This window comes from Podarcis muralis, chromosome 5 (assembly GCF_964188315.1).
Source record: "Podarcis muralis chromosome 5, rPodMur119.hap1.1, whole genome shotgun sequence".
Lineage (NCBI taxonomy): Eukaryota > Metazoa > Chordata > Lepidosauria > Squamata > Lacertidae > Podarcis > Podarcis muralis.
Genome location: NC_135659.1, coordinates 29,738,373 through 29,763,068, shown reverse-complemented (window position 1 = coordinate 29,763,068; position 24,696 = coordinate 29,738,373). Strand labels below are relative to the sequence as shown.

At 42.6% G+C, this 24,696-nt stretch overlaps 1 protein-coding gene across 1 annotated transcript in view; it reads right to left on the bottom strand.

Moving 5' to 3' along the window:
* TGFBR3 (transforming growth factor beta receptor 3) overlaps nt 1-24,696 on the bottom strand; it is a 132,505-nt gene that overhangs the window by 60,165 nt on the left and 47,644 nt on the right. Inside the window, exon 3 of the mRNA XM_077928476.1 lies at nt 20,183-20,367. Coding sequence (XP_077784602.1) covers nt 20,183-20,367 — 185 coding nt within the window. The remainder of the gene's footprint in view (nt 1-20,182; nt 20,368-24,696) is intronic.

Sequence of the window (24,696 nt, the reverse complement as noted above, 5' to 3'; positions counted from 1 at the left end):
TCAGGGATGATGGGAGTTGTGATAAAAATTAATAAATCTGAAGGGCATATTCATAAAGTCTGCCACACTTCTTCAATGCTTTTCAAACCCTGTCTCTTCACACTTTGGCAACAGTTTCACCAATGCCACCTCCTTTGTCACAAGTTTGCTACGCCACAACTCATAATAAAACATACATACTGCCAACATATCATTTCTATATTCATAAGCCCCATGCCATTCTTCATGACCCTCTCTTTCCTTTTCAATTTGTAACTTGAGAGTTGGGAGGAAACTGGTTTTCAGGGGCTGGCTTTGGTCCTAGCTTCTCCAACTACTGACTTTTAATTTAGCTATACATTAGATTTTTCACAATGATTGCTCTTAATAAGTTATTTATTCAGTTCTTCTTTTTATTGTTGTTTGTTCAGTCACACATTTTTGCCCTCATAACCTGCAAGTGTACTATTTTATACTGGACAGAGCTGCTGAAAGGTGAACAATTAAAAAAAATTAAATGGGCAACAACCATAGCATGGTTTCAAGTGTGAAAGATGCAACAACAGTAGTTTATATGGATCTGCTTCACAGGTTCTCTATGCTGCCAACTGATTAAAAAAGAAAACTGATGGTGCATGTAGCCAACCAGAAGCTTCAAATGGGAGCAGAAAGGTTGGCTTTGCCTAGAATGGCTAGGGAGAGAGAGAGAGAGAGAGCATGCAGGAGGTCTCCTGCACCTTTAATAGTTGTGGTCCCTCTTCTTCAACTGATTACTATTTTTCTTTTCCTATAAACCCATAGACTCCCACAAAATCCCAGTTTGGAAACAGCTATAAGGATGGTTGTGCTCCCCCTAGCTGTTGGAAGACCTTTCCTTCCAAGCAATTTCAAGAAGCCTAGAAGGGAGACAGGAAAGAAGACAGGCTATGGAGGAAAGGGTTAACAGCACCTTCCAAACATTAGGCCAGCGGCATCAACTGCCAACCCTTACTACCCTAAATTGTTCTGTTTACAGAACTTACATAATATCCTGAATTCATGTCTGCATTATATAAAGGTAAAGGTAAAGGTACCCCTGCCCGTACGGGCCAGTCTTGACAGACTCTAGGGTTGTGTGCTCATCTCACTCAAGAGGCCGGGGGCCAGCGCTGTCCGCAGACACTTCCGGGTCACGTGGCCAGCGTGACAAAGCTGCATCTGGCGAGCCAGAGCCACACACGGAAACGCTGTTTACCTTCCCGCTAGTAAGCGGTCCCTATTTATCTACTTGCACCCGGGGGTGCTTTCGAACTGCTAGGTTGGCAGGCGCTGGGACCGAGCAACGGGAGCTCACCCCGCCGCGGGGATTCGAACCGCCGACCTTTCGATCGGCAAGCCCTAGGCGCTGAGGCTTTTACCCACAGCGCCACCCGCGTCCCTGCATTATATAATGTGTCACAAATAATTCTGGTTCCATTCATTTAGATCAGGCTTTCCCCAACTTGGGCCTCCAAGCTGTGTTTGGACTACAACTCCCATTATCCCTAGGTAGCAGGACCAGTGGTTGGGGAACAGTGGTTGGTGATGGGAACTGTAGTCCAAAAACAGTTGGGGACCCAAGTTTGGGAAACCCTGATTTAGATCTAGATGGTGATGGTAGATTAACAGCATTCAATACTTATAATCTGCTCTGGGATTGGGTTACATTTTTGTTGCTGTAGAGCTTCAGGTTATGGTTTAAAAAAAAATATTTAGTAGAATCTGAAACCTCCAGAGTTATGGTATGTCAATGAAGTATCTGTGCACTTTCTTCTAAATCCCATTATTCTCTGATGATTCTTTCAGACACACAAAATACCCCAAAGCCAAACAAAAGGACTCATAAACGTACATGTCCCTGCCCACGCTGTTCATCTTGCCAGCACATGTAACCTCCCCCAAACCAGTCATGGAACGGCAAAGTGAACTGCTAACAATACTTTAGCCTTGAAAGAATTATAGAAAAAAGTATCTTTCAGTATAGCAAGAAACACATTGTACCACGATGTGAATGCAATTTCCATATGTGGAAAGAATAGCATTTGCATTTAACTTTAAACAGATGGTTTACTGAAAGAAGAAACCCACATTTTGACAAGTGCCTATTGGATAGACAAATTGCACCATGGCAAATTGAAGACGCAAAAGATAGGATAATTATTCCCCCACAATAATTGAAAAAAGAGAGATGCATTTCACACAAACATTACTAGCGCCTCACGGAGGCAAGGCTGTAAGAGTCCCTTTCCAAGGAGGTCAGTGCAAAATCAACATCAAGAAAAGTGTGTGTGGGGGGGAATATGAGAGAGACCAGAGGCAGGTGTGCAATCAAGATCCAAAAGACAGCAATCAGAAAGCTTGTGCCAACACCTGCCAACCTTAAGTTAGTGCCAAAGCCCCAGTGCCTAGGCAGAGCCCATAATACATGTCCTGGGGCCCCCTTAAAATATATTTCTCCAGCTTCCCATGCCAAGAAGTGCTGAGACTCAGCTGCCCTTTTAATTTATAAACTCAAATCAGCCCCCTATCAGGGACACTGTGAAAAATTAAGATGGTCTAAACCACTGAGCCTCTTGAGCTTGCCGATCAAAAGGTTGGTGGTTCGAATCCCTGTGACAGGGTGAGCTCCCGTTGCTCAGTCCCACCTCCTGCCAACCTAGCAGTTTGAAAGGATGCCAAAAAGTACAAGTAGACAAACAGGTACCGCTCCGGCGGAAAAGTAAGCGGCCTTTCCGTGCGCTGCTCTGGTTTCAGTGTTCTGCTGCGCCAGAAGCAGCTAGTCATGCTGGTCACTTGACCTGGATAAACTGTCTATGGACAAACGCCTGTAAAGCGAGATGAGCGCCGCAACCCCAGAGTAGTCTGGGACTAGACTTAACTGTCAGGGGTCCTTTACCTTTTTAAGACCCATCTACCTGGCAGTGCTTAGAGCACTGTTGCTGTTACTGCATATTTCCACTAACAGAGATGGGTGACCATCAGGGGGCACTATGCCAAAGGCCCCCTAAAACCTGGAGGAGGCCTTGCAAGGGAAAGGGGAGGATCCTGCCAGGCTACTATTGGCTCCCCCCATCATTTGGTCTGGCAGAGCTGATAAGTTACAGTATCCCACTCTGGCCATTAGATGAGTGGTGCTGCAGGACAGCAAGAATCCCTATGCATGAGAACTGTCCCAGTGCTGCAGGGACTAAGGAGTACAGTGGTACCTCGGGTTAAGTACTTAATTTGTTCCGGAGGTCCGTACTTAACCTGAAACTGTTCTTAACCTGAAGCACCACTTTAGCTAATGGGGCCTTCTGCTGCCGCCGTCGTGCCGCCGAAGAACAATTTCTGTTCTCATCCTGAAGCAAAGTTCTTAACCTGAAGCACTATTTCTGGGTTAGCGGAGTCTGTAACCTGAAGCGTATGTAACCTGAAGCATATGTAACCCGAGGTACCACTGTATAGGCATCAGTCATAATGAATACAAGTAGCTATCTGAACACCACTTAGCAATTCTTTTTGGATACAACCGCCAACTTGCCCAAAATCATGGGCCGACCTCTGTTTGTATACAATCCCATCATCTTAAAAGTGGATTCCCTTGACCATTTTAAGCTGCTGAGACACAGCTAGAGCCAAGGTGTTGTGTTTCCTCTTCTGGGTGCAAGAGGAAAAGGATGTGATGTGTTCATGATGGAGCGGTCCACAACCATGTGATCCCTTCTGCGCACACCCGCGTCCCAATTTAGCCAGCTATTGAAAAGACTACAAAACTGGTACGAGGAGACATGGCTATATATTCAGCAGGAGGAAGGAAACAATAAAACCTGACCCCCTCAAACTACAGCTTAGCATCCCCAAACATATGACATGACTGGAACCCAAAAATTATTATGATCTGATCTGGATTCATATCTTTGGATGTCCATATCTAAGAACATACAATGTTGACGTGCTTTGCAGTTAACGTGGCTGCCAGTGTGCAGGCATGCCTACTGCAATATGGGGCAATCATGACAGGTTGGGGGAGGAGCAAAGAAATGAGTCCTGGAGAGCTGACCTTCTAACCATCAGCTGGGATCACCTGCACTAGAGAGCTCTCTTTTGGGGCTGGAGGAAGTGGCTTGGATTCAAAGCACTATCTCTAGCATTTAATTCTTTTCAGAAGAAGTGGTTTGCATTTAAAGGGCTTTGAATCCAAACTAACTTCTCTGCAGAGGGGGAAATGCTGCTGTTTTAGGAGCATTCCCCACTACGCAGAGACTTCAAAGGTGCTCCCTTGTAACTGACAGTCAGCTGATTAGGAACCTCTTTGAAGGTGTGCTCCTAGTGTCATTCAGTGGTGCCCTCGGATTGGTTGTGAGCAACCTTATTTGCATTTTGATAAGTGTCAGTCCCCTGGCATTATTATGACATCAGGTGACTGAGAGGTCGGTAGATTGGGATTTGGCCCATGGGGGAGATTAGGATCTGGCCTGTCAGCCAGCTCTAGCTCCCTACCCATGATCTAGAGAGCTTGGCAAAGGCTACTCTAGAACAGGGTTTCCCAAACTTAGGTCTCCAGCTGTTTTTGGACTACAGTTCCCATCATCCCTAACCACTGGTCCTGCTAGCTAGGGATGATGGGAGTTGTAGTCTAAAAACAACTGGAAGACCCAAGTTTGGGAAAGCCTTCTCTAGAATATGCATTCGGTTGAGAGAGGGGTGGGATGGCCAGCTCTTTCGGTCATCATAATTGAGAATGAGCTCTAAAATGTACTTGGTATTCTCCCAGTGGTACGTTATGGGAAAAGACTGGCAATTGTGGCCTTTTAGAAGGAGGTGGTTTGCCATTCATGACTGCCATTCTCATTCTGGAAGCCCTGGAAGCGTCCACAAATGTCTAAGTTCCCAGGATCATTCTTTGGAAACTACTTTCCTAAACAATTTACATCCCACTTTGCTGCCACATTTTGAGTGAACCATCAATCAAAGGTGTGTGTTTTTTTTTTTGTAGGCTTTTGTTTTAAATTAAAATTTGGAAATGTTTTAGGGCTCCTATAAAGTAAGGAAGCTAAAGGAACTGGCAGAAACATAGACTTGCTAAGTCCTAATTTTGCCACACAATATTGCCAATCTCTTTAGCCCTCAGCTGCTTTCCAATTTCAAGCACCTGCTCTGCAAAAACTACCAGAGATCTGCCAAATTATACAGTATCTTCACACAGCCTTTTACATTGGGCACACTAATCTGGTCTGGTATAAAAAGCATGCAAAAAGTAATAATGAAAAAGCCAAAGCCTAAGGAAAGCCACATTATTGATTTGGCCCTGTGCATAGTTAAAGATGCATACAATTAACATACTTGGCATAATTGCATCTCTTTCCAAACCTAATTATTTTAGAGAACTTCTCTTTGTAACTGAGAGAAAGGAGTGGGGAAATGAGAGACAAAATGGAGAAAATGGTAGAATAGGATGCCTAGCAGAAACAGAGCAAAAGTGAGGAGGCAGAAATAAGTACCATAACATGAGGATAAAGAGTAAAAATTGTGCTATTATCTGCTCTGAGCACTGGGGCAGCTAGCCTGGCCTTCCGCAGCCATTGCCTACATTTTTCTTTGCTTTTGACTGCAACACTGAGGATAAGAAATTAGCTTTTTAAAAACTCTGACATCTCAGTTCCCTGACATTCCAGTTCCTCAGCAGATACTATGCTTGCAGATTTACAGAAAACACACAGTCCTGCAGCAGTTCTAGCTTTGGGTTAATGGTTACCAGCTTTTTAGTATAACCTGAGCAAATCTAGAAGCATGCATAGTAAGTAAGACTGCAGCCTTAGTCCAGCTTCATCCAGCTGCCCTGTATAATCATGGGGTTTTTTAACCGAACAAACTCTACATATATATATGAGGCCAGGAGCTGAAGATGAGACTACCAAATCCATTGCTTCTGAGCCTTAATACAGATATGGATTTGGAAAAGCAAAACAAGATCTCCTGCAAAATCTTTTGGTTTACAAAATGAGCATATAAAACCCCTAGCAATCTGTGTGTCTCGGCTCACCACAGCGCACAGAGGTCAAGAGGATTTTTGCACAATCAAAAGCATCCTTGGGAGTCAGGGGCTGCCTCTTTCACATTTTAAAAAAAGAACCCATTAGCTTCTTTTAATTCTATTTAAAGTCACAAGGCCAACTTTTGCCAGCTACCCCACAGAGATCAAGAGGCTATTCTCTCAAAAGCTACAGCATGAGGCCTGGCCATCTCATATTTTTTTTGCAAAACATTTTTTACCACAAAACAGCCCTAGCAGTGGACATTCCAGAACAGAAAGATGGGGGTAAGTTATTTAAATAAATAAGACTGCACCCTCTCTCAAATAATTGGCAATTAAACTTCAACGAAGATGATACTGACATGAAATCACACTAAGCATCCATGACAAGGAAGATGTAGATCTTTCCAGGTGCTATTAGATTTAGGTTGCAGCCCTATGCACACTTACTTGCGGGTAAGCCTCATTGAACGCAATGGGACTTCCTTCCTGTGTATAGGTTTGCACTGTAGAGGCCTTCAATCCTATGCGCGGTTCTGCAGAATTGTAGTAGTACCTCCTAAGACAGGGGTGGGCAACCTATTCCTCTCCAGATATTGAGGGACTACAACTTGCATCAGGTCCAGCCAGCATGGCCAATGGTGAGGAATGATGGGAGTTCTAGTCCAGCAGCACCCAGAGGATTGCAGGTTCCCTGTTCCCAGGTTATCAGGTCATTAAAAATCGTACCGGCCACAGAATGACACCATTAATAGGAATTATGAGAGTTCAGAAGCTTTCAACATGCTATACCCAGTGACTGTGTGCCAGAACTTGCAAGGTACCTGGTGCTTTCTGAACATAAAAAGTTGATACATCTGGAGCTTCTAGACCTGGCAGTCATGTTGTTTATGTGGGGGAAAGGATCTCTCCTTAAGCTGTCTTACAGTTAGATTTGTTGCGGCAGAAATACAGGATTCTTTACTTGGAAAACAGAAGCATCTCTGTGAACAGGTATGTTTTTAGAGACAAAAATTCAGACAGTGCTGCCCATTAAGAAATTGTGTAAACACGGCAAGGGAGTTTGTTCCATTTGCTAGTGCAGTTTCCAGCGGTGGCAAAGGGGATGTTATCGTTCTGATAAAGCCAGCTTTCCAATGGCATATCCGAGCCAATTCGGCTTTCCATCCTCTTCGTGCCATGTACGTTACAGGCTAGACACGTAACAAAGTGGGGATAGACACTTACGGGGCCTGCAATGAGAAGTGACTGTCCAGGAAAGAGATCCTGGGATCACAACGGATAGCTCAAAGACAATGTTGACCCAGTGAGCACCAGTAAAGGGTGTGTTCCATGTTAGGCGTAATTAGAAAAGGAAAGGAAAGCAAAACTGCCAATATCACACCGCTGCTTTACAAATCTATGATGTGTGATCATACTTGAGTTCAGTTTTGGGCACCACAACTCAGAAAGGAGATTGTAGAGCTGGAGAAGGTCCAGAGAAACTGGCAACCAAACTGATCAAGGAACTGGGTCAACTACCTTAAGAGGAAGTTTATAACATTTGGGGCTTTTATAATTTAGAGAGAAGGGATGAATGCGGAGAGAATGACCGGGGTGTATAAAAGTATGCACAGAAAGTGGACAGAGAGAAGTTTTTCTCCATCTCTCATAATACTAGAACTTGGAGCAACCCAATGAAGTTAAATGTTGGAAGAGGCAGGTCACAAGACAGAAAGTAACTTTTTTCACACAGTACAACTATGCAATTCACTAAAATTCATGGCTGGTGAAATGCTTGGCTGCCAACCTGAATGGCCTGAAAAGGGATTTAGACATGAAGGATAAGCCTCCAGTGTTAAAGGCAGTATGTCTCTGAATACCCATTGCTGGGGAGTACAAGTGGAAATACTACTGTTGAGTCCCTTTCCTGGTTAACCATAGTGAGAACAGGGTGCTAGACTAGAAACGCTCTGTCACAAGAGACTAGGGCCCTGCGGGACTTGACATCTTTCCGCAGGGCCTGCAAGACAGAGCTGTTCCACCAGGCCTTTGGTAATCCTTTGGTAATTCTTCACAGAACTCTAGCCCAATGGTTGCCATCAATTTGATTTGAACTGATTTTAGAATGAACTGATTTTAGAATGCTGTATTATTTTACTGTTGTTAGCCGCTCTGAGCCCAGCTTTGGCTGGGGAGGGCCGGATATATATATATATATATATATATATGCTTTCGTAGATTTTCACGGGTATAGGTATGCAGGTTTTGGTGTCCTCGGGTGTCTTCCCGTGTAAAAGTTGGGGTGTCTAGGCGACGTTTCGACGAGGTCTCACTCGTCATCTTCAGGCTGGTGCTTTCGGCTTCTTGTTACTGGAACAGAGCAGGATCTCAGTGTTTGAGTTCCTATAAATACTGTTGAGGGGTGTGGTGTATAGCCTCCAATGTTCTGGGCCGAGAGGAAGTTCCCAGGCTAGTGTGCCTTTTCTTCTTTTGTTCCTTAGTTGCTTGAGGGATATCTTGAGTGATTTCTTGAGTGATATCCTGAGTACCACTTAGGTGGGTCATTAGGTGTGGATTAGTTGCTAAAGCCTTTGTGTCTTGACCTCTTGAACTTTGTGAAGAGTTTTTCTGAGAAGATGGCTGTAGTTGTGCTCTGGCTTGGCTTCGTGTATAGGGGCGAGCTGTGGTTTTGTGGCCTGTGCCAGCCAGATCTGTGTAGGGATTGCAGGGGGGTGCAGCATCCGGAGGTGCCATCCCTACACAGATCTGGCTGGCACAGGCCACAAAACCACAGCTCGCCCCTATACACGAAGCCAAGCCAGAGCACAACTACAGCCATCTTCTCAGAAAAACTCTTCACAAAGTTCAAGAGGTCAAGACACAAAGGCTTTAGCAACTAATCCACACCTAATGACCCACCTAAGTGGTACTCAGGATATCACTCAAGAAATCACTCAAGATATCCCTCAAGCAACTAAGGAACAAAAGAAGAAAATGCACACTAGCCTGGGAACTTCCTCTCGGCCCAGAACATTGGAGGCTATACACCACACCCCTCAACAGTATTTATAGGAACTCAAACACTGAGATCCTGCTCTGTTCCAGTAACAAGAAGCCGAAAGCACCAGCCTGAAGATGACGAGTGAGACCTCGTCGAAACGTCGCCTAGACACCCCAACTTTTACACGGGAAGACACCCGAGGACACCAAAACCTGCATATATATATATATATATATATATATATATATATATATTATTATTATTATTATAGAAAGGCATTTGCTCTGATTCGGCTCAGCTCTTCCTATATTCAATCAGACTTAGGGAAGTTCGTGTAGCTTTGCAATCTCACTCCATTACAAAGTGTGAAATGCTGAATAATTTAAGGTTACTTTAACTAATACCCCTTGACAGGCCACTTAATAAAGAGCAATTTTTGTCTTGGGTTAACTGCAAAATAGCGTTTTTAAGTGACAGTCCCATGGAAGAATATCTGCATTTCTGAAACACCGAAGGTCAAGTCAGTCAACAGATTATACATTTCTCCAGCTGTGTATGAAAGAGGTAGATCGTTTTACAGGTGTGTGTTTCAGAAAAAGAAAAACCTCAGTCAAATGCAGGAAATGTCCAATTTAAAATGAAATGCTATGCTGCTAAAATAAAGTTCTCTCTCTCTCTCTCTCTCTCTCTCTCTCTCTCTCTCAGAGCCAGTATGAAAAAGAAGTACCGGTATATGAGTCATAGGGGACTTGAAAACATTGGAGCTTTAAGAGACTGGGGCCTAGTAAGGGTGTCTATATTTAGGTATTACAGAATGGAAAAAAATGTGGTGTGTATGTTAGAGTAAAAGCCTTGTGCTGCATTGCAGCATTTCTACTGATTCTCCCTCACTTTGGGCTTATCCATACTACTGTTTGCCCCACAGCTTTCCTCTGGGATAACCTGTGGTTTAGCACTGGATTGGAGCAAACGGCAATCAGGTTTTCAGCGGGTTGCTGTTTGTTCCGATTTATACTAAAGAGCGAGTTTTCCCTGGGGAAAGCAGCAAAACCGCTTGGACCAATGCCTAGAAAGTATGGGACAAGTGGAAAACCGCTCGGACAAGTGGAAGTGTGGATGAGCCCTTTATTGTGTAACTCAGGCTTGGGTTATTTGGAGCTATAATTTCAAAGCATTTCTAGTTGCTCTTTGTAACAGCAAACCAGGGTGTGCCGCTATTGGCACTTGCAAGTGTGAGACTGCAGTTGGCACACAGTTTCTGCTTGCCACTCCTCCTTCCAACACATGCAAAGGGTGGAGATAATCAGTAGTTTCCGATTCTAGTTGACAGTCCGCACATCTAAGCACAGCAAATATGGTTTCATCTAATCAAGAGTTTGCCTGCAAACAAGCATCCCAATCCATAGCCATGGTTTGGAATGCTGTTTTTGCAGGCAAACTTTGGTTTAAGCAGTGGCATACCGTAGTTGCCAGTGAGTAGAAGCTTCTTCCCCCTTGCACACAAAGGAAGGAGAGAAGTGAGCACACTGCTTGTAAAGTCAGCAACTGCTTGTAACCATGTTTTGCTTGTGCTCAAACACTTTCCTTTCTCCCTTAGGAGGAGATTATAGGCTTCCATTCTTAGTTTGTTTAAGTAGCAGTTTTCGGTTTTTATTCTGCCTTGATATATTGGCTTGCTAACTAACTGGGTTTTGTACAAACCACAGTTTCCCTAGTTTGGCCAAAGTGGGAAATAGGAATGGAAGCTTTAAATCTTCTCCCTTTGTGCCCAAGCTTCACACGGGCAACAAGAAACCATGGTTTGTTGTTTCGGTCTGAATTAGGCCAAAGTGTTATTTCACAGCACCCTATCATGACTAGACCTCTAATTAACTATTAGTAAATGGATTATCGTAGCGTCTAACATCACTGTGATTCTCCCGGTTTCACTATATTCTTGTGCATCTTTCAGGTTCAACTTATCTCCTACTTTTGACCAGATCTTAATGTTAGTTCCAAGCTTTATGAAGCAAATCAGTATATGCAAAACAATTTTTTAAAAAATCTCTTTGGGCTTGTGTATGATCCCATACTCCTCTCTAGCATTTTCTTTAAAATATACACGATTCGTATGCAATTTCTACTGCAGAGAGAGAGAGAGAGAGAGAGAGAGAGAGAGAGAGAGAAACCCAGCTGGGGTTCACTCTGCATGAAAATAATTGGTTATTATCTCTTTTTGAGTAAACTATGATTAGCTCCATGTTTCTGTTGGACATGAAGCTCTAAACAAATAGTCTTTTGGCCCCCATACAACTTCCTCTGAAAATTCTGGTTGGTAAATATGAAAGAGTTTTCAAATTAAATGACCAGTAATTTTCTGAACAGTCTTAGAAAACAACCCAGAAGAGACTTCAGTCCAGAGTAAATAAGATGCAGATGCCACATTAAACAAGACATAATTTTCTGTGTAGGCAGGAATACTGCAACTTACTCAATGGATAAAAGGGGCTATAGATGGTTGTTTCTTCAATATATAGATGTTGCCAAAAAACACTGTGAACTAATCAAGGCAATTAACTGTCTGACATCATTAACTGAATCACAGGACTAGCTGTTGCTGTCCTGATAATAGCAAAAAACTTAGCTGCAATTCTGAATGAGATCAGACAATATTTCCTAATTACTGCATGAGTGAAATAAGCTGTAACACTTTGAAATTAGCTGGATACATGTATGATGACAAGTGCTACAGGATAGGTTTCAACATGCTGCTTCAACTACGATGTTTAGATACTGGAAATGAGTTTTGCCTCCTGGAATTTGGGTTTATTCTTCTTTCTTTTCGATGTTATAACTGATCTGTAGGGTGGCAGTGATTCCATAGTTTCATTAGTATCCTGGATCTCCCCATCACAACATACCATGAATGCAAATCTCTTTCAAAAAGCGTATTTTCATAGTTTTGCAATTCAATTCCTACCTCAAAAGAGGAAAATATGTATGTTTTTATTCTGTTTTTCTTTGTGTATCTGCCTAGAAGCTCTGCCCTTTTTCTTATTTTCCCATCTTTAGAAGCTATACATCTTTAGAGGAATCTTTAGAAGCGTTCCTATCATTTAGAAGCATTGGGAAATCATATTCACACTTCGAAGATTGCCTGTGTCATTCAACAATATAAAGCTGAAATACTGCGCTAAGGGCAACAACACAGCGGCAGAGCAGACTTTGCATGCAAAAGGTCCCCAGGTCAAAGAATCTTAGAACTGTAGAGTTGGAAGGTACCCCATGGGTACCTTCCAACTCCATCTACTCCAATCTACTCCATGTACTCCAAGCCCCTGCAGTGCAGGAATCTCAGCTAAAGCATCCATGACAGATGGCCATCCAACCTCTGTTCAAAAACCTCCAAGGAAGGAGAGTCCACATGGCAATCTCACTGGTCGGTAGTTATCTGGGTCTTCCTTTCCCCCCTTTTTGAAGATGGGGACAATATTTGCCTGCTTCCAGTCTGTAGGAACCTCACCTGTTCTCCAATAATTCTCAAAGATAATAGACAAAGTTTCTGAAATTACATCCACAAGCTCCTTTAGTACCCTTGGATGCAGCTCATCAGACCCTGGAGATTTGTAGCTGGGTGTTCCCTTACTACCTCTTTTCCTGTCTTGGCCTGCAGCTCCCTCCTTACATTATTTATTCTGTTATCACAAGGTTGGGTATCACTTTCCTTTTGGGTGAAGACAGGGGCAAGGTAGGTGTTGAGTAGTTCTGCCTTTTCTCTGTCTTTTCTTCTTCTTCTTCTTCTTCTTCTTCCCCACACAGAGGGCCTACCACTTGTTTGCTCTTCCTCTTACTTCGGACATAGCCGAATAAACCTTTTTTATTATTTTCAACCTCTCTTGGAAGCTTGAGCTGATTCTGAGCTTTAGCCAGGCTGACTTTCCCCCTGCAACTGTTGACTACTCGTATATACTCCTCCTTTGTGATTTCTCCTTTCTTCCATTTCTTATACATGCCCTTAACTCTCAGCTCATCTGCATGCTCCTTATGCAGCCACACCGGTTTCCTTAGATGCCTCCTACTTTTCTTTCTTGTTGGTATTGTCTGCATTTGGGCCTTCAATATTTCTCCTTTTAGAAACTCCCATCCTTCTTGGACTCCCTTCTCATTGAGTATTTCTGACCACAGGATCACACCCAGTAGCTCCTTCAGCTTTTTGAAACTGGTCAATCCCCAACTTCTCTAATTAAAAGGATCTCAGGAAACGTGCTAGAAAAGGCCCTTGTTTGGCAAATGTGTGCAAAATGAACCAAAGGTCCAACAGTATTAGCTATATTCTCAAGTTCATATATGCAATATATGGATTTTAGATGGTAGAAAATTTGTCTGTATAGGAGTTTCTGAAATAAGCATCTGCTACCTGCTTCACCAGAAATATCAAGGATCAATTCTATTGTTGGCTTTTTACATCCTGTTTGAAGGGATACATTAAGCATTGTCATGCTGAGGATGATCACAATTCTAGGTAATTCAGCTGCCAACGTTTGAACAGTTTCCATATGTATAAGCACATAATTTTCTTTAAGACTGCCCATAAGAGATTAATATTTTTGTTAACCTTTTCTCGTTTTGATAATAAGCTGTCTGCTTGAAGCTCCAGGCAGTTGAATTTGCTTTTTACTGATTCAAGTTTTCTGTCTGTAATTAAGGAAGATTTAGAAACACATCCTTATGAAAAGAACGAAGAAACCTTTAAATCTTTAAGCAGCTCAGTGGTAAATTTTATTTATGCTCCTGGGTGTCAATCTCCACAGTATCACACTGCTTTCCCAAGCATTAAGCAGCTACTGAAAAGTTAAGTGTTATTAGAAATTCCTTACACCTGCCGAGAAAAGGAGGTCAGTAAATCTGAGACTTTAGGCAAGTGGATTGAATCAATACATTCCCGGGCAACATTTCGAACGTGTAAGAGGATTAACTGTTCAAGATTTTTTAAGAAGGCTCACAAACTAGGCGTAATGTAAACTATCAATATTCTTCCTACAGAAATAGTGAAGGACTTACTGTTGTGAGACCCAACTCCAGTCAAGTTGGGTGGGTAAGGCAAAGTGAGGTAGTGAGAAACTAAGGCCCAGAGAAGAAAGCCAAAAACAATATCTGTGGCCACCAGTAAAAGTAGGGTCCCCAAATTGCTCAGACCAGTGGGCAGGCTAGATCTTCAAACCTCTATATAGCAGGGATGAGGAAGCACCTAGATGTTGTTGGACACCTAGTCACTATGGCTGTGCTCTATCTCCAGAGGTAGAGGCATTATGCCTCTGAGCACTAGTTGCTGGAAATCACAGGTGGGAAGAGTGCTGTTGTACCCAAGTGCTGCTTGTGAGCGTCTCATGGTCATCTTGGCATCACCTGTTTTGAGCTGGGACATTTATAGTATATTCTCCCTCCACAGCTCAGTTCCCTGTTCATGAGAATCCCAGAAGACGCTCCATTTCCCCTTCAGCCAAAACCCACTCAACAACCACAACCTATTAAGGTATTAAGTTATATCTAACCGTCCGGAGAATGGGCAATCAGAGGGGTTATACCCAGGTTGGAACAGCTGAAAGCAATACAGGCAGAGAAGTGATGGTGGAAAACACATCCTTAACTTGCCAGCTTTCCCTCTCAGATGCAAGAGAAAGGGTGCCTCTAAAACCAACAGAGGCACTACCATATGGGTTCCTATACAGGAAGAAGTGCCTTAATTCTACCTATTCACATCCCTGAGATCTCAACAGTCTTTTTAAAAAAATACATATACAGTAGTACCTCATTTCGAACGTAATCCATTCCAGAAGACCGTTCAAGTTCCGAAACATTCGAAAACTGAAAACTCAAAACGGAAGCCTCAAAACGGAAATCTCAATATGGAAGCCACATTTCCAGTTCAACTTCTGAGGCAAATTCGAAAACCAAAGCATTTACGGTGTTTGAGTTCCAAAATGTTCATCAACAGAGATGTTCGAAAACCAAGGTACCACTGTATCTCTGTAGGCTACCTTTCTGTGTACAATTCATCCAAGGTGGCTTACATAATAAACATTCAACACAACATCTACAAGATATACAAATGCAAAATAAGTCAACACCAGCCCCAAAGTTACTAAGCCAGAAGCAGTAGCAGTAATAATAATAATAATAATAATAATAATAATAATAATAATAATAAATATTCTGAAATTTTATACCCAATTACTTGAGGGTAAATCGTACTAAATTCAATGGGCTTTGCTTCTGAGCAGACATGTATATAATTACACAGCTGACAAGTCTAAGAAATATTTTAAATCTTGATAACCAAAATACAAAACAAAAACCACTTTTATTCCTCCTCCAAATTCTATCATTTTTTTCAGCACAGCTGCAAAACTAAGGAAATCAGGTGGAAAAGGCAGTGCTGTAAAATATTTAGCCTGAAAGCCATGCATATGAAGCTGCCTTATACGGAGTCAGAGCCAATGGTCCATCAATACTGCCTATGATTGGCAGTGGCTCTCTGGGCTCTCAGACAGGGGACATTCACAGTCCTACCTGGAAAAGCCAGGGCTGGATTTCCATAGAGTAGATATTATAACCTGCGTCTCAGCACCCAGCAAACGTTTTTGATGCAACTGTGCAAATACTTCAGCTATACATTGCATGGGCAAAAATCATTTCCATTAATTTTATCACGACCTCTCTGCTTGCAACATATCATCATCACCACCACCATCATCGATGCCCCCAAGTGGTTACATTTGACAGACTTCTATTTCCGCATATTCGGAGAGAGTGTCAAAATAACGTTACCACAACATGTTGCATATTTATGAGAACGAGGATAACGGCGGAAGAATGTTTAATGCATGAGGCCTATGAGGGATTTGTTGCAAGAAGGCATTTGCACTCCCTCTCAGCATGTAAAGGCATCTGTAATTTAGCAGAACCTGTAATGTAACAAGTTTAAGGAACAAACAAAGCACACACTTCTAACAAGACAACTGGTGAAATGGATTTTCAAATAAGAGCGTCCTCACCATGCTCCCGAGATCACCAGGTGCATGTGCGAGCTTGTTTGCCACCACTTTACATGTTAGCAGGGTATACAAAGAAAAAACAGAATGGAAAATACTGTTCATGTGCCAAGATCTTGGACGCACTGAACAGTCAACTTATAAATCTCTGCCTTTTCTAAACAGAATGCCAGGCAGCAGGAAACAACTCAAGGGATGAAGCATCTCTATGCTCAAAACAAAGTGATGGAGGCTGTGGTTTTCCTTGAATGAAACCTGGGCATTAAGCCTCAGTTCTTTACAATGAGGGTGAAGATAACCTTTGCTCTGCTTTGTTTTCAGCCTTGTATCCTAGAAGCAAAGAACTCTGATCTAGCTCAATTGTTTACAGCCTTCTGCTTTCCACTGTCGCCAGCCAGCCTTTTCCTAGTTTCCTGTTCATTTTCTCAGCAGCCATCCCTAAAGGCTACAACAACCCCACTTTTAGAAGGATACGGGAAATAAAGCAGAGATTGCGGATGTGGAATGTGCTATGCCGGAGTACACAAGAGGCCACTAAACAACACTCTTAAAAAACAAAACAAAACAGAAATGGAAAACACTTCTGGAAAAGCCCACTTAGGTGAGTTACTACAAAGCAAGGCAGCTGCTTTGTCCTCGATATCAACCTGTGGGTTTATAGTTGAATATTCATAAATTGTCTGCTCCAAAGAGAGTGAAATTAAATGGGAGACTCTTTACGGGCTGTAGATTTGCTTGAAAATTAAAAGGTTTTGGAAAGGGGTGAGAGTGGCCACATTTGCATCTAATACTAAGCCAAACATTGCATGCAGAAGATCTCAAATTCAATTCCAGGCATCTCTGGGTAGGGTGGGGAAGAACTGCCTGAAACCCTGGAGAGCCACTGCCAGTCAGTGCAGATAATACTGAGCTAGGTGGACTAGTGGTCTGGGTGGACTAGGTAGACACGGGTGACGCTGTAGTCTAAACCCCTGAGCCTCTTGGGCTTGCCAATCGGAAGGTCAGCAGTTCGAATCCCCGCAATGGAGTGAGCTCCCATTGCTCTGTCTCAGCTCCTGCCAACTTAGCAGTTCGAAAGCACGCCAGTGCAAGTAGATAAATAGGTACAGCTGTGGTGGGAAGGTAAACAGTGTTTCTGTGCACTCTGGTTTTCGTCACGGTGTCCTGTTGCACCAGAACCAGTTTAGATATGCTGGCCACATGATCTGGAAAACTGTCTGTGGATAAACACCGGCTCCCTCGGCCTGAAAGCGAGATGAGCCTTGCAACCCCATAATTACCTTTGACTGAACTTAACTGTCCAGGGGTCCTTTACCTTACCTAGTGGTCTGATTCAGTATATGGCATTTTCCTATGTTCCTCTGCTGTTCTCTCCCTCTCTCTCATCCCCCATCCTTTCAGTATCCTCTTGAGTGTCACTGCATTAACCAAGGATCCTCTGGAGCGCAGTCTAACACAGAGATGGGTGTGCTTAAGGTGACCCAGCATGTTAGAGGTGTACAAAATTATGCAATGATTGTGGCCTTGGTGTTTTTTAGTATGAGAATACTTGAGAGACACTATTCTGATCAGAAATTAGTAGCATGTCTGGGACCTTCTGGTTACCGATCAAAATGATGGTCAAAAAGAAGTCAGACTACAATTTGGATTGCTTTTCATTTCTTCCATTTGTTTATTGCTAAAATTCATATCCACTGTCTCAGCTCACAGAGACCCATGTTGTGGCATACAAATGTACCATACCAAACACAAGGATTTATTTTTTTATTATTATTTTAAGAAAAGCTACTAAGAGAACAAATCCAAAAGCCAATTTGGGTAGAATGATGGAATATTTTTGTAGAATCCAAAAGTCAATAGGGGTAGAATGCCCACATGGTGTGGCTCTGGCCTTGGTCCATCTCCATCCTACATATTTGTGCTGGCAAATCTTTTGGTGATACTTAAAAAAAAAGTCCCTGCAACACCAGTATATAATTAATATCCTTGTTTGTGGCATTGTGCTGGCACAGACACTTAATTGGAAGCAACTTCTCCTGAAGGCAGTGGGGTGCATACTTTGAAGTTTTTCGGCTCAGGGTTCAGATAAAAGCATTTATTTTTGGGTAATGGGCTGCTGAGAATTTTGCTTCCTCCTCCCAATTGATTCTCTCCCCCGTCTACTTTTAAAAACTTCATGTTCAGCTAATACATACAGCTACATCATGGAGTATTTTCTAGGGCATGTGCTAGCGACGTGAGCTGTCATGCGATGAGATATTTCTCTTTCTCTCCAGCAATTCTCTTTTGATCTATTCTCAGAGCAAAACAACACTGAGCAAGCTTAACATCAAGAACATTTCTTCTTTTTGCTTTATTTTTTTCATAGCAACTAGAACAAAAGTTCTTTTGCTAATCCCTCCATATGACGTCTAAATTAATAACTCATTTGCACATTGCACAAGAACGACTGAATTTAGGAGCAATTGCTTTCTGAACGCCATTCTTCACAGGCAGTGAAGATCCATTACCAAGGCTAAAGGCATATGAACTTAAAGATTTGTTTATAGTGATTGTAGCAAAGCTCCAAGTGCATTCAGGATAATTTACAACATAAGCAATTTGGCTTTGAAGAAAGTAAAATCCTCTTCTTGTTAAAAATCTGTTTCTTGTTACCCTTTCCTTTCTCGTATCATAAATGAAGTTAAACATATTAGAAGTGAGGAATGAACTAGCAACTCTGGAAATCTGATGAGTTCCAAGTCCTAGAGCATGTAAAAGGAGTTAATTTTTTATTCTTATTTTTTATTTGTACTCTGCCCATCTGACTGGGTTGCCCCAGCCACTCTGGGTGGCTTCCAACATATATAAAAAACATAATAAAACATTACATATTAAAAGGTTCCCCGATACAGGGCTGCCTTCAGGTGTCTTCTAAAGGTTATATATATAGTTACTCATCTTTTTGACTGTTGGGAGGCTGCTCTACTGGTTGAGTGCCACTACCAAGAAGGCCCTCTGCCTGGAAGATGATTGCCGAATATTTATCAGAGTATTCTCGTGTTTTTATTGATTGATTGATTGCACTTTTATCCTACCTTTCCTCTAAGGAACTCGAAGTGGTGTACATAATTCCCCTCTTCCCCACTTTATCCTCACAACCCTGCAAAGGTAGGTTAGGCTGAGAGTGAGTGACTGGGCTAAAGTGGGGGATTTGTACCCTGGTCTCTCAGGTCTTAGTATGCCACTCTAACCAGCACGCCACAGACTGACAATGGGAAAACACATAGAAGAGAGGCCAGATCCACTGGGTTGTATCCAACATTAGCCCTACTCAAAGCAGGCCCATTGAAATTAATGGACACGACTAAGTTGCTTTGGGAACAAGGAATCTAAAGCAAGTAAGTGGCAAGCAGAAGAATGCTTGATTCTACCTACCATTTCTCCTCTCCATCTCCCCCTATCTTTGCAAACGGACATCTGAATCTCTGCTGGGGAGGAAGAATCCCATTTGTGTTTGTGGGAGAAGAAATGGTGACTAGCACACGAATGAAAGCATCCCTCTTCCTTACCGCTTCCTCCTCTACATTCCCCCTTTCCCAAAGCACCTTCTTGTTGGTAAAACTTAATGTCATCAGGGCCTCTTACACATGGCTACTGCTCATCAGGAGGATCAAATATGGGGATGGGATGCCATTAACACACCCATAGTTCCTTGGACGAAGAGTGAGATAAAAATATATTGCTGAGTAACTGTGACTGACTTCAGAGTCCTGCTTGGGCCCAGATCGGTTAAGGAGCCAAGTCTCTGAAGGTCAATGTCGCCACCTTGGTTTGTACTTGATGCAGTGCACAGCCTTGTGACCTTGCAGAATCCAACATGAGAGGTGTCCCAGAATCCCATGCGATAATGCTAAGATCTCTAATGAAAATGTTACATTTATGGTATCTAACACCAAGTAAACTGACAAAAATGTATATATCAAAATCAAATAAGTGTTGGAAATGCGTAGAGAAAGAAGGTACTTTCTATCATATGTGGTGGTCTTGCACTAAGCTTAAAGCTTACTGGGAAATGATGTATAATGAATTTGAAAGAGATGTTTAAAATATCATTTGTTTAAAATGAAACCTCGAAAGCCGCACATAAGCAACAGCACGATTTCTCCTTCTTACCTCTCTTTCATGGTGGCCAAGGCCTTCTTCAGGACTCCTGAGATTGAGGACATGAACTTCCTGTGGCAATCCAACGGTCCCTTTGCTTGCGCAGCCGGATAAAACCGTAAAGCTCTCAAGCAAGGCTTGAACTGGGTGGGAGCTATTGACAGGTGACAACACACACTCGTTCGTAGGCACGGGACCTGCAAAGTAAACGACAAATGAACAGGATTTTGAGGGGAAAGGCTAAACTAGATTAGGGCAACATTTAGGCAGTTCTCTCATTGACTGTTGGATAGCAAGCTCTGTTATTATCTGAGCTGCCGCAAGGTTTCAAACTGGTAATACACAAGTTACAAACAACAACGTTAATATGAATTAAAGAAGCAGGGTGTGATCGAGGGGAAATCAAGCATACTCTTCTTTCATTGAAACCAATGTTGAGTGAATGAATTTAGGGCAAAATTCTAGAATTTTAAAAGTGAGTCTTGGCATGACTAAGATAAATGGTTATTTATCACATAGCTTCATTGCAAATCCGGAACAAATAACTGCAAAAACACTGTATATTCACTGTATCGCTTTTGATGTTGCACTGATCTAGAACGCAAAAACACCAGTCAGGTTAAGCCGCCTATGCAACAATGCTGTTTTTATCACTAAACAAACGGACATGTCTGGGTGCCTGGTTTATTGTATCTGACAGCAATTGCCTAAGCCAGTGTTTCCCAACCTTGTGCCTCCAGCTGTTTTTGAACTACAACTCCCATCATCCCTGACTAGCAAGACCAGTGGCAAGGGATGATGGGAATTGTAGTCCAAAAACAGCTGGAGGCACAAGGTTGGGAAACACTGGCCTAAGCTGATAACAGCCCTCTCGCCCAAAACGCAGGGTATATCCTTGCAAATAATCTCTACAACACGGTATAGAACCACACACTTTCACGCTGTGTATAGAGCATTATGGCTGTGGTATAGCAAGATAGCAGGACAGCTGACGTGTGTGGAGGGGTTTGCATATAAAGTACATCTGCAGGAAGCTAAAGCAAGGCAAATGTTTATGGAAAACAGCCCTGTGTCTCCAAATCTATGCACAAGCCTGCAGTGATAGCCAGAGATTTTGTATGTTTTTCATTCCAGAGGTCGCTGAAGAAGTACTGTGGTTTGAGCTCCTACCAGGCGCACATCAATGTAAATTAGAATTTTATTCAGTATAGCTGAATACAAGTGTGTGTGTGTGTGTGTGTGTGTGTGTGTGTGTGTGTAAGCCATAGCTGAATCTTAGGAACCACCTCCGCCCATAGGAGCTTCCCATCACATCTGCAGCACTGGAGATAATCTGGAGAGGTATACTCCACATATCGCTTCCAAAAGACTTCTGCTCTTAGAGCGCTCAGCTTTTTCTGCAGTGGTGCTTCCAGGATGCCCTCACTCAAGTAGGCATGTTGAAAGATGCAACATTTCTGAGTTTCAGGAGGAAGGCAACAGCAGTCAGTGACTTATCTCTCCCATTCCATGTTTTGGCAGTGGGTAGGACAGTGGTTCTCAAAGGGTGTGGCACATCACAATGGTGTGGCAGGAGAGGACGGCAAGTGTAGCAGGAAGATCCAAGGGCAATCAAAGAAACATTTAAGCATTTCAGTGTACCATAATATGAAAATACTATAATAACACTCTGGTGTTTAGTTAAGCTGGTTGGAACATGTGTAGAAACCTGCCCTGATTTTGATTCATTGCAAAATAAATTCAAAGTTCATGTTCTTTGTATTGTTTCACATGCATTGTGACTTTTCCTTATAACTCACTCTCCGATTGATTTGGAGCCGGCTAACAGTGATAATCAGATAAATATGAAGACACAACACTGTGCCATTTAGTTCCATAGCCTTTGAGTCATCTTCCCTTGGCAAAGCGCATTCAGCATCAAAACAAACCATTTCATGCTGTATCAGCTTCCTTGTCCATTGCCAAACCATCAACCAACTACTATGCAAAATGTGCCAGTGTTTTATTTGAACACCACATCCTGGTCTCCCCCCGCCCCCTCTAAACCATCCACAACCACTGGCATCTTCCAAAACATATTCACCATTCATAGAAAACCCTTCTTTTTACTTAGCTCAATGTGCCTTCATGGCTTCAGCAAATCATAACTAGCACTTCATTTGATTTTCACCCACCCATTTCAGTGCGGTGGAAATGGCTTCCTTTGGCTATCCTCAAAAATGTTTGAAGTTCAGCTGCCTGGTTAAAGAAAGAATGTCACTACAAACATGTTACTAATCACCCTGGAAACTTTAGGAAAAGGGCAGAGTTTTTTAAAAAAAAGTCTATGGAAGAAACAGAAAACAAACAAACATCAATTTCACTTTGCCAGTTTTCTTTTAATTAATTCATCTAATTAATCAATCAATTAGGAGGATACCTAATATAGGTGTTTTCAAATTATAAAACTAGAAACATGACAAGTGTATTAAAAGAAAAGCCCTGGGGAATCCGCTGCCCTTAGCCAAACCCATCTCTTGGTCAAATAGCAGTGTGACTATGATAGGATTTCTTATATAATCTTGCTTAAAATTCCCAGCATGTAATTTTTAGAGATGCAATGCTGCTGCTTCTGTAAAAAAATGCAGGGTGGCAGGCTCCCTCTACCTCTATACCCTTTGTATCCATATCAACTATGCCGCAATTCATGCTCAATGAATGAGAAAGACTTAGGGAACCAGCCCTACCTCGCTCTGCTGCTTAACAATGCCTTAGTCAAGTCAAGCCACTACTGTTGTTTGCGATAAAATCCCATAGAACTGCCTTATTAAAAAACATTTTTTTAAAAGAAAACCAGTTTTCTCCCCCTTCCCGTCACTATGTGCTTCTAATAAAAACATGCAGTTCTCATACCAACATCTGGAAATTATTGAATTTAATTTTAGCACCCCGATTTCCCATATCACCAGGCCACTAATGTTTAACGTGTGTTGTGCTGTAATAAAGCAACTACAATGTGGGAAGAGGAGGGATTTTACAACCTTGAGGTCAACATGTAACCGTAGCGGACTTGATTCTAACTCTTAAGAAAGGCCAGTATGCAGTGCGCTCTATTTCCACAGAGAACAAACTCTTCAAGGCTGTCAGCTGAAAAGTGTGACCAAGTCAAACAAATTGCATGGCTATGTGCTGCAACCTCCAGAGCGTGGTAACTATTTTCTACAGGATTCCCCCAAAGCTCCAAGATTGCCCCAGTGAGATCCAGCGAGCACAGGAAGAAACCACAGATGTTTATTAGCAGAACTGCAGAGGAGAGAACATTTGAAATGCCATACTGTGTGCATCGCATGCAAGACTCAAGAGCTTTCTTTCAGCTGCTAAAGCAAAACAGGAAACAGCAGGCTTCAGGCACACCAGGGATATTTGTAGTGTTATTTTTTGAAAAGCTACAAATTGCCATCTACCCAATTCATGGGCCTTTGGGGATCTGGAAGGTACTGGAGGCATTTCATGCCTATAAGCCACCCCTCATCTGCAAACAAACAAATAAATCTACACTAAATGGCAATGACTGTCTAGAAAGATATGCTGGATTACAAGTCGTTTTATACTGCGCCTCTCCCTCGACTAATGCAATTGCATATGAGCAACATGGCCCTCTTTTTTGTCTCAGTTCTGCCTTGTCAAAAACATTGTCTTTATATCCTTACTTATGTGCATATATGTAATGCTTTCTCCCAGAGGCTATGGGCAGGGTTGGATGTACTCGTGGCTTGTCATGACCCGACTGGGTGAGCGAGAGAGCACTTTACACCCCCGGCAAGAGTGATCCATCTCTCTCCCGGCAGGAGGTGGGGTGGGTGTCATAAGGAGAAAAAGAAACTGCAGGAAATATTCTTCCCCCACCACTTTCGCTAGAGTGGATTCAACACCAAGTCTTTAATACAACCAGAATCAACACCATTCCAGACCTCACTAACCTTTTTTTATTATTACAGTGGTACCTCGGGTTAAGAACTGAATTTGTTCTGGAAGTCCGTTCTTAACCTGAAACTGTTCTTAACCTGAGGTACCACTTTAGCTAATGGGACCTCCTGCTGCCGCTGCGCCACCACCGCACAATTTTAGTTCTCATCCTGAAGCAGAGTTCTTAACCCAAGGTACTATTTCTGGATTAGCAGAGTCTGTGATAAAGCGGGATATCAAATCCAAACTCTTCTTCTTAACCTGAAGCACCACGTTAGCTAATGGGGCCTCCCGCTGCTGCCATGCCGCTGCTGCATGATTTCTGTTCTCATCCTGAAGCAAAGTTCTTAACCCGAGGTACTATTTCTGGGTTAGCGGAGTCTGTAACCTGAAGCGTCTGTAACCCGAGGTACCACTGTATTCTGTGGTACACAATATCCGCTGAAACTCCATTCTGAAAGCTAAGGGGAGCTTAACTTGTATATGTGCTTGCTTTTGTCGTGCAGGCTTCCCCCAATCTGGTAGCCTCCAGATCTTTGGCACAACAACTTCCATCCTTCCTGGCTATTGGCCATGCTGGC